The following is an 11,523-nucleotide window of genomic DNA, read 5'->3' on the forward strand; positions in this document are numbered from 1 at the left end:
AACTGTAATTTAATTACACATTTTTTCTTAGTAACTGTAACTGATTACAGTCACATTTATTTTGTAATTAAATTACGTAACGCCGTTACATGTAACTAGTTACTCCCCAACACTGCTTAACTGTAATGCAATGTGCTTCAGATAAATGCATTTATGCAACCTTTTTTTGTACATTAGAAAATATAATTATAGTAATTTATTTAAAGACAGAGCCACAATTTGCTCAGTGAACCACTGTTTAATGAAAAAGAAAAACAAAAGCTATCATCCATCTATCCAGCCATCCATCCATACCAGACTGAATATATATACATTATTATTATTATTATATTATTATTATTATATACAGTGCATTAAATAAATATAAATAGCTAAAAGTATAAAGTAAATGTACGTATATAACCACAAACATATTTAAATATTTAATGTATAGAATTTTGAAATAGAATACATATTTATTATTATTATTATTATTATTATTATTAAATACACAAAAATCTAACTTTTGTGAGAGGTGCGTGTATACAATTCTTAAGTTTAGATTTCTTATGGGAGTGAGATAATCTCCATTTGTGAAACAGGAAAAAACTCATCTAGTACAGTTTGTCCTTATAAGGACAATGTCTCGATATATGAACTACAAAAGCATGGGAACACTGCTTGATGCATCAGTGGAGACACATATACACAGTCTAACTCACAGACAAACAGAGTGGGCTGCCAGGTCAAGCCGGTGCAGTCATCACTAGCAGGTTTAGTAAGTATCTGAACTACAAATCCAATAGGCTACAGTTCTGCTGTTAGTCTCATCAATCACCTGTTCCTTCCATCAGAGATACGAAACACCCACACGCAAATATCAACAGACACCAAACCTATTCACTGAACCGCTGCAAAGTCTGGCCATTCCTGACCCCCACAGACGGACGGCCAAAAACTGAGTAAAGGACATTGAGACCATAATCATCCACTACTGGCTACAAATCAGACGAACAGATGCCCATTTGCTCTCCATGTCCATAGCTAATTCAAATCTGGTCTACCATACACTCTTAAAAATAAAGGTGTTTCAAAAGGTTCTTCAAGCGATGCCATAGAAGAACCATTTTTGGTTCCATAAAGAACCATTCACTCAAAGGTTCTTTAAAGAACCATCTCTTTCTTACCTTTGTATAATCTGAAGAACCTTCTTTTGCCACAAAGAACCTTTTGTGAAACAGAAAGGTTCTTCAGATGTTAAAGGTTCTTTATGGAACCATTTAGACAAAAAGGTTCTTCTATGGCATCGTGAAGCACCTTTATTTTTAAGAGTGTACATACAAAATTAGAGACTGCCAAACGACCCCTCCAAATGAAAATCCCAGTGACTTCAGACGATTATACTAAAGTGCATCCACCTGAGCCGAGGTCAGTGTGGGGAAAAGCGTGGTAATCGAAAGCTGCGCACAGCTACAGGCCTCGAGGCTTCTGGCCCCGGTGCTCCTCCTCCAGGAGTGAACCTGTGGACAGATGAGATAAACTCATTTTGGAAATGGAGCGTTTTTTATTTCAGTCTAAAACACGTCTCCATTTTTCCATAACTCCTGCCTTAATTGGATTCCGGGGGCTAATGGCTTTCCCAGCTTTAGCTTCTCCCCCCAAATGTTTTCATTTTTTTGCTCTTTCTTCTGACTCCCGTTGACTTTCTTCCCTGTTTCTACTTCTCCAAAATTGTGGTCGCCCTCAACCTGCAGAGAGGTCATTAGGATTAGCCGATCACTGCAAACCTGTCTTCACATCATACCACATCACATACTTTATACAAAAATGGTTCGGAATGGTTTCGGAAATGTTTGATATTTTGAACTGATTTAAAAAATATCTTGCTTTCATCTGTTATGTGTTTGTTGTGTTTGAAGCAACTTGAAAATCTGTTAGTATGTAATTCTCAGTCATTTAATGTATGATGCCCTATTTTACACTGTAACCATTTTAACACCCATCAAGTGTATTGTATAGTGTATTGTACTTTATTTTGCACATTTTGGAAATCTTATTCACATGAATACTGTATGTTTCAAAATTAGCATAAAAATGTTTCCTATTTTAATACATTTCAAAATGTAATTTATTCCTGCGATGGATCAGCAGCCATTACAGCCATTATCAGTGTCACATGACCCTTCAGAAATCATTCTACAGTAATATGCTGATTTGATGCTCATAAAAAAAAAAAAAGAAGTAATTACTTAAAATGCTACTGACCCCAAACTTTTACATGGTAGTGTACATGGATGGAAACCCAGCTATTATAGTTGTTAAATGTTAGTTCCCCCATCTTCAAAGCAACTTTTCTGTCATTTCACACACATACATACACAAACACATGTGCACTGGTTCAGCTGAAAACCGCACTGCTGATGTACATGAATGGATGGCATACTTGGGATTAAGACTAATGCTCATTGTACGCCTGACACTCCTTCATCCTAGTGACACAGGGGGAGCAGAACTAGCAATGCATCCTTGTTATACAGTCTTACATTACTACAACTACAGGTTCAAATCATAACAGCGAGTTAGACCATAGGCTTTTATGTTTTCCCCTTCAAAAAATTCTCCTGTTACATGGAATATGTAATGCATGGCAGGGCACAGAAGCTGGAAGGAGCTGTCCTGGGACCAGCCCTTGAGGTGCTTTGGCCGTTGGGAGGAAGAGGAGAGGCTGAGGTCAGAAGGCCAGTAATGAAAAGCGTGGAAGAAAACAGGAGGGCAGAGAGAAAAAAAAAAAAAGCGAGAGGCACAGCGTTGAAAAGGTTATCCCTATTGAATGACGGTGTTTGATTGAGCTTGGCAGACAAGACTTTGCGGCTTTATTTATAAACGTTCTACCCACAGGATTGCCTGTGAAATCAAAAGAGTTTAAATGAGTGGCCAGCGGCTTAGGGTTTACACAAACAGACTAATGTCTATTAGTGAGAGAGAGAGAAAAAAAACAGCCAGAGAGTCAAAGAAGAGGACAAAAAAAAAAAAAACCACAAGCAAAAGAGAAAGGAGGAAATCAATTTGGCTGATTGACAGAGGAAAAAAAGTTTGTGAAACAAGTAGCAAACAAGAACCCGAAAAACAGCAGCAGAACATACTGTACACTGGCCCCATAAAGAAAACATTATAAATATCTTAGAAAAGAAAAATCTAATTAATATACTGTATATATATATACACAATATACAGTACTGTTCAAAAGTTTGGGATGAGTAAGACTTTTAAATAATACTGTTAATCAGCAAGGTTGCATTAAATTGACAAAAAAATGAGGAGCACACAACACTGCATTGCCATCATATTTCACAATAATACTGTTTCACTGTATTTTGATCAAACAAATGCAGCCTTGGTGAGCATAAGAGACTTCTTTGAAAGACATAAAAAAAAACAAAAAAAAAATAAAAAAAAACTTACCCTTACCTTTTGAACAGTAAAGTAGCTATACAAATAAACATTTAAATTCATATTATACTGACAGATTCATTGAAATTGAAGAACAAAACTGATTTGCACAAATTGGTGAACAGGAAATGGAAAACCTGGAGTAGATCTAGAATGGAGTGATTATAGAACACTGAGGGGAAATTGCCGTGAACTGAAACCGAAGACTCTTGCAAATGATAAATGATTTTTGTACTATTTGAGATATTTAATACTTAAAGGATCCACTGAAACATTGTACTTTTTGCGGCCACTGAACAGAGCTGTCCCAGACGGGCATACTGTACAACAGAGTACATGAGTCTGTGCGGTGACAGATAATGAGAGCGCTACAGCACACTCATTTTCCACACACTGACGCTAGAGATGGAAACCAGACTAAGGCCTGACTGAGAGCTGGCCTTCAAACAGCCCAATGTCCAACACACACCACATCAAGAGCCTGCCGGACCTCCACCACAAAGCCTGGAAATGAACCAGTGCCTTTAACTGCAATATGTTTAACATTCACAAAGAGCTATTTAAACTAAAAACACTGCCAACACACAGGAAAATCAGAAAGTACAGCTGCTCAGGGCGATTGTATGAGAAACTAGTGCACATTTGCCTTTTTTTTTTTTTTACCACAGGACTGTAGAGATTACTTCGATTTCACTGATATCAGATATATCAGTTTGATTCTCCGCTTTGCATTGCTAATGAGACTTAAAGGGGTCATATGATGGTTTTTTAAAGATCATTATTTTGTGTATTTGGTGTAACAGAATATGTTGACATGCTTTAATGTTAAAAAAACACATTATTTTTCAAATACTGTACATTATTGTAGGTCCTCTATGCCCCCCCTCTCTCAAACGCTTCGTTTTCTACAAAGTCCCTCCTTCCGACAAGCGCAGTCTGCTCTGATTGGCCAGCTGACCCAGTGCATTGTGATTGGCCGAACACCGCAAGCACTCGTCGGAAATGTAACGCCCCTTACCATAATCGCGAGCTTCAGCTTTCAAAATAAATGTAAAGACAGAGCCCGAAAGGGGAACAGAGTCGCGTGACTGGTATGTGTTTGCAGTACACAAGCCACGGTTAAGACAGCTGACTCCACTGTGATGTCTCTCTCTCTCACCATGCGCAAAACTCCGCATTTGAACAGTCAATAGCAATTACTTAAACTATCTTATCTATGCACAATCAGCTTGTAACACTCCAAAGAGAAAGGAAAACTTGAAATCGCATCATATGACCCCTTTAACAACACTCAGGAATTGCTACTAACAATAACAAAGTCAATCTTAGATAAAACATACAAAGCACATGGTAATGACCGTGGCAACTACTGCAGGAAAAAAAAAAATACAGACTGAAAACACAGACTGCTACCACTTATAAACGATGAGATATGTGAAGCCAGAAGGAAGCTAGACAATGATACTATAGGACATGCAACAGCGTGCAGCCACATGTCAGAGAAGGAGAGAGAGAGGGAGGAGATTGAGAGCTAACAGCTTATGAAACTGTTAGGAGAGAATGACACAGAACGGGATATACAAACTCTTCATCATTAACATGAATCAGACAGAAGAGAGAGGAATGATATGGGACAGAGGACAAACACATAATCAAGCATAATCAAAAAGAGCTCACCAATATGGAGTCCACTTAAATAGGAGGCAAACTCAGTGTCCTCTTCAAATTATGAAAGGCAGAAGGAATCAGGACAGATTTATATTAGAGAGAAGTTAGGAACACTACTACATACTGAAAGATGAGCAAAACAAAAGATTGTCAATTTGGCTTATAGGTATAAAAATAAAACGGACAATGACCACAGTAACATTTAAAGGTTTGGGATCAGTATGATTTCAAAAAAAATAAATGATCACATTTATTCAGCCAGGAGGATGCATTAAATGGATCAAAAGTGACCTTAAAGACTTTTACACTGTTAAACAAAAAATTCTGTTCATCAATGAATCCTGGGAAAAATTGCCACTCTCAGAAAAAAGGTACAAAATCTTTCAAAATGTACTAATTTGTATCATAATAAGGTACTAATATGCAGCCTTTAGGTACTAATATGTACCTTTAAGATACTTAAGGTGTACCTTTGAAAAAGTACCACCCCAGTGACAGCTTTCATATATCTTTGTTTTTCCTGAGAGTGTGGTTTCCAAAAATTATTAATCAGCACAACGGTTTTCAGCACTGATACTAATCAGAAATGTTAGAAATCAGCATTTCTGAATGATCATGTGACAGTGATGACTGGAATAATGGCTGCTAAAAATTCAGCTTTGCCATCAGGAACAAAAGACATTTTAAAATACATTAAAATAGAAAACAGTTATATTTGTAATCATAATGAAATTGTTTTACTGTATATTTTTGACCAAACAAATGCAGCTTCAATGAGCATAAGAGACTTTTTTCAAAAACATTATCGACCCCAAACTTTTGAACCGTTGTGTATTTTACAGACAAACACAATTATCATATTTCTTAATCAACTGATCCTCTACAGCCGAACCAGGTGGACGGCTCTATTGGCAGTGCTCGCATTCAACATTCACAACTTTCCATGTGGGCCATAAACTTCAAATTTCTTTTGTCTATTAGACACAACTCAATGCATTCAATACATATCTTACAGATGGGATAAAAGAAGTTATTCAAAACAGCTTTTGCATCTTACACAACAATAAGACTATGAAATACTGAGGGAAACGTTCACGTTCAAACTCACATTCACACGGTCTATCATGAAGAAAAACTAAAATGGATGGGATTCATCTGAACACTCATACTAATATAATTTAAAGGGTAAGGCGTAGTTGGAAAGGCAAAAAGGGATGTATTGTGTGCCTGTGAGTGCATGTCTTTGTGTATGAGAGAGATACAGTATAGTGAACTCTTGGCCCCTTTACACACTATGCTACACTCCATTAGGTGGTTGTGGTCCAATGAATGCTAATCAACCGTGTCTTCATTGTTTGGGTACTCTGTTACCACATACAGGGGTCCCCAGCCAATGATCTAATGGCTATGACATCTAATAGGCGAATCAGAGTTAGTCTGAAAGGTGTACCTTCAATGTCCTCCACTGGGAAAGCAAAGAAAGAAATATGATAAACATAAAAAAAGATTAAAAACAGATCAAGAGAGGGATGAGGAGAGCAAAAGAATGGAGGAAGAAGAAACTGACCTACCCCATTCAACCGTCTCATCATCTTATGAAGGAAAAAATAAACAAAAAGGAAAGATATAGTCGTGTGACTGGAAGTAAACATGATATTTGAAACGCACTGAAATTCACAAATTTAAAGGGACAGTTCAACAAAACCTATTTTACTGTTGTTTACTGTTTTAATGAAAGTCAGTGGGATTCAGTGTGGTTTTAACCCCAATGTTCTTCAAAAAGTATTCTTTTTCACAAAAGAAAGTGAGTCATACAGGTTTGGAACAACATGAGGTTGACGAATTGATCACAGTTTTCAATTTTGGGTTAACTATCCCTTTAAATGTCGAAATATTGTAAAATTGTATGTTTATTTTCTATGAAAAGTCTTTAGTATGCTACTAAGTGGTAAACCATTGCTTACCTCATAGAAAACTGTAACTACCGAACAACTAACATTCATACAACTAACAGTTCATAACAGCAGAGAAAGTGTTTTTGAGTGTGCATGTGCAGGCCTGAAGACATGAGAACATTTGGAGTCACTTTAAAAGCTTCCTCCAGTTCATGTGGTCTCAATTCTACTAAACAAGCTTAAATCAAAACACACACGAGCAAAGGGCAGCATCTACACAGCCTGCCATATATACACATCCACACAGTCCTGCCAAAAAAGCAATACCATGAAAAGAAAGACGGAGGGCAGTAAAATCTTTTGTGTGCTATCAGTCAAGTGAATCCTTAAGCATCTGCCTTCTTGTCGGTGTGACCCAAAGGACCAAAAAGACAAAAGAAATGAAAAAGAAAAAGAAAAGAAAAGCAGATCTAAGGGCATGTTTAATGTCTGAGACAAGAAGTGAGGCCACTAAGCTTAGGATAAAAAAAAAAATATATATATATATATATATATATATGTATGTATGAAGTAAATGGGTATGATTTACAGGTGAAAATGGATAACTGTCACGTCTGTCATAATTACTGACAGTGGATTTCAGAGAAACTAAATCAGAAAAGAACTTCACTTTTCAGTAAAACGTGTCCCCAGAATCCATTTTTGGACTTGCATGGTACCATAAAAGACATAAATTGGACCGAGCAAATATGAAAACAAGATTATTGAAATTATGCCATTATGACACAATAATTCCAAAAAGATAACAGATGCCTTTTACCTACAACAATTTATAAATTAATCTAGAATAGATGATTGATACAAATAAGTGGGGATGGTGAGTGTAGATTAAAGGGTTGCTTAAAATGTTTCCATATCTACAATGATTACAGAACAATTGGAATGAAAGTATATCTGGTCAAACAAACAAAGGGCACAAACCAGGATACTGGCAGGATAGACCTACCAACTCACTATGTTTACATACACAGATTTAAATCAATCCCACTGTAGATTCCACATGTACTGTTTATATGCGCCCTATGTAAATATATCAGTTGACATGAGCATATATCCCGAAGAAAATTGTTCTACGTGCAATGTGTCAACACTACAATAACAACAAGAAGCTTGTGATCAGTGTTCCTGAAGATGTTAAGGTTACTAACTGATATTAGGTTGCATGAGGATTATTAACTGAAATTAGGTTGCATGTAAAAGCAGCTAGTCTAACCAATAGACACAATTTTCTCATAAAGATGCAAGAGGAAGAGATAAATGTTAATCATAAGAGAAAAAAAGAGATTACGATAAGATAAGATGTATTAAGAGGAATCCACTAGTAAACAATATAAACAGACATTAACTGACTAAAGGTCTATAGAAACCACATACTAATACTATAGGGTTGGTAACTAGAAGGTTGCAAATTTGACATTTCTGTGTAACAGGGATTATTAAACAACAACAACAAAAAACGTATAGTACATAGACAGGTTCTGTAAGTTGTTGGAGTTGCTGGAGGCAGATCTGAATACAAGCTTGCAATCTATTATAACAAAGACTGCTTCACTGGAAGATTGACAATACATTTTGTTTAAGAAAAAAAAGAAAAGAAACTTATGCATGGATAAATTGTTCACAATACAATAACAAAAATGACCCTCTAACACTTGCACTCTCTATTCTTTTTCTATTCTACATGTTTTTTTTTTAAATTTATTATAGAAAAATGTCCCTCTAACACTATATACATACATACATACATACACACACACACACACACATATATATATATATAAATAAAACAAACCTTGCTACATGTATTGCGTTAGACTAACCGAGACTTGTTGGTTTTGATTGCTTCTATTGTCCTCATTTGGAAGTCGTTGTGGATAAAAGCGTCAGCTAGGTGTCTAAATATAATGTAAATGCAAAGATCATTTACATTTGGTGCTCCTTCCTTGTAAGGAACTAAATTAAACTACATCAGACAAACCTATATGTGCACATGATTCAACTACAGTATAGTGTAAAGTACTGTGTTCCCAGCACTTTTAACCCCTTATTTGAGCAATTCATGAGCATCTACTGGATAATGACTTTTTTTTTTTAATCCCTAAAAAATACTTTTGCCAACAAAATACTTTTGAACTGTAAACAACTGTGAAAAACATACTGGTAAATCCATTATTTTTAAGATTAATTTGAAAACCATGATTTGTAAATGATTTAACAATTTTCTATTACAGTGGAAACACAGTTTTACTTTCTGTACCTGTCCAGGGGTGTGTGGTTTGTAATGGATATGACATACAGCCTCAGCTAGTGATCATACTGTTCTGATAATAAGGCTTTATGTGAGTGCACATATCTGCAGCGCAAAGCACTAGCGTGTGTTCAGTCATCCAAAAAGAGCCCCTCATCTCTGCTCTTTGAAATATGGGCTAACGTCACCGCACTGCAGGCCAGTGGACAGATGGTCTTACTCTTAAAGCACACGCTCACACGGTTTCAAACAAACAAACCTCTTTCTTCCAAGCACACTTATACGCATCTATACCTGTGTGAGAACACATTTGGATTGGTATTATATATGGTCTGTTTCTGGTCAAGTCATACATGGAGCTTTCAGTTTTTCTTACAAATTCCCATACGTGACGTGATTCTGAAAATTCTACACTTGAAAAGTTGAATAAAAGCAGCACTTTAATATTACTTATGCTTATTTGTTATAAAGAGTCTACAAAAACGACAGCAGTTTCATGACTCCTGGGGTGGTCCTGGAAAACTCATCAAGAACCGATACCTCAGTGACATGCACATCAACTTTTCCTTCTCATTGTTTTAAGCAGCTGATAGAGTAACGGACAAAAATGGAAGAGGTGGGAGGCCGAGCATGTGGCATGGGGGATAAGAATCCAGAATGGCTGTATTATTCAATCAAGTGTATTTGGAGCTGTACGGATGACGGCAACATGTCGAGAGTGTTGCTGTGCGTCTGTCTCGTGGTGAGTCTTAAGTGTGCCCATGTGTAGAGAGTAACCCAGCACAGCTCCGTAAAGACCCATGCTGTCAGCCAGTGGGAGAGATTAGAGCTGTAGTGTACAAATACACACACACACACGCATGCAATAATCAGACATGAGAGATTAATGGAAACCAGGAGAGGAAGCTTATGTCCAGGCGTGCATTAACGCACATGCACATGAATACATATGTGTGCACATATCTGCCTGGCACCAATCAGGGGAGTCTGGGCTCCCTGACCGCATTCACTTCACCTTGTACTTCCCAACCTTTCCTCCCTCTCATCTAATCTTTTCCGGTTGCTGTTCTTACTATTCTTCTTTTTTTTCCTAGCCATTGCTTTACTCAAAACGTCATGTCACAGCATCTGCAATACATGGGCCTCTTGCATATGACAGTTTAAAGATCATTACTGCAGTACTCCAGGAACAAAAGGATGAGAATATACAGGGCTCAACAATAAGGTGGCTTGCAGGCCTGATGTCAGTGAGAAAGTTTTTCAGGCTATTGCTGCATTACCAATGAAAATTTCACATTCAGTGACATTATACATCAATGTTTTACAGCAGTGGTTCTCAACCATTTTGATTCAAAGGCCACACGCTATCCAACATAATATTCAACACCCCTCCCCCCTCCCCCCATTTAGGCTATGATATTTCCAGTATTTCTACTGTAATTATGACAAAGCTGTTTTTTTCAACTTTTTAATGAACAGAAACAGAGTAAACGGAGTAATTTAGGGTGGATTTTTTTTTTTACATAGTTACAGTGGGGCAAAAAAGTATTTAGTCAGCCACCAATTGTGCAAGTTCTCCCACTTAAAAAGATGAGAGAGGCCTGTAATTTTCATCATAGGTATACCTCAACTATGAGAGACAAAATGAGAAAAAAAAATCCAGAAAATCACATTGTAGGATTTTTAAAGAATTTATTTGCAAATTATGGTGGAAAATAAGTATTTGGTCAATAACAAAATTTCATCTCAATACTTTGTTATATACCCTTTGTTGGCAATGACAGAGGTCAAACGTTTTCTGTAAGTCTTCACAAGGTTTTCACACACTGTTGCTGGTAAGAATATATACATACATATATACATACACTAATACGAATTTATTAATTTAAAATGCTTTAAGCTTTGAAGTCATCCTTCGGCCCCAGACCACTGGTTGAATGAGAATCACTGTTTCTGTGATTTTATCAACACTGTTTTTGCAAATTATAATGATTTGTCTCCAAAATAACGTCTAGCAATGGGTAAGATTTTGTCAAAAAAGCTAAAATGATTTGTGGCCATCTTGAAAGTACCAGTAAACATGTTGAAAACAACAAACCGATCAGTAATGTTTTGCATCATATGCTGTAATTTTCTAGCAAAAGTGTTTATGAAGGTTACATAAGTTTTACAAGCACTACAAGTTTAAAAGAGAAATACACATATACATACATACATACATAT

General features: G+C 36.5%; 1 protein-coding gene across 3 annotated transcripts in view; it reads right to left on the reverse strand.

Annotated features, from left to right (window-relative positions):
- The window catches only part of LOC107657298 (MAGUK p55 subfamily member 7), a 112,975-nt gene that overhangs the window by 41,587 nt on the left and 59,865 nt on the right, over positions 1 to 11,523 (reverse strand). For 2 of the 3 annotated variants that reach the window (XM_016445339.1, XM_016445341.1), the window contains 3 exons: positions 6,669 to 6,689; positions 6,548 to 6,562; positions 5,107 to 5,148 (listed from right to left, as the gene is read on the reverse strand). The exons of the other annotated variant lie outside the window; for it this stretch is intronic. In XM_016445339.1, the coding sequence (XP_016300825.1) occupies positions 5,107 to 5,148; positions 6,548 to 6,562; positions 6,669 to 6,689 (78 nt within the window). The remainder of the gene's footprint in view (positions 1 to 5,106; positions 5,149 to 6,547; positions 6,563 to 6,668; positions 6,690 to 11,523) is intronic. 3 annotated transcript variants of the gene reach the window in all.

This window comes from Sinocyclocheilus anshuiensis, unplaced genomic scaffold (genome assembly GCF_001515605.1).
Source record: "Sinocyclocheilus anshuiensis isolate Anshui unplaced genomic scaffold, SAMN03320099.WGS_v1.1 scaffold159, whole genome shotgun sequence".
NCBI lineage: Eukaryota > Metazoa > Chordata > Actinopteri > Cypriniformes > Cyprinidae > Sinocyclocheilus > Sinocyclocheilus anshuiensis.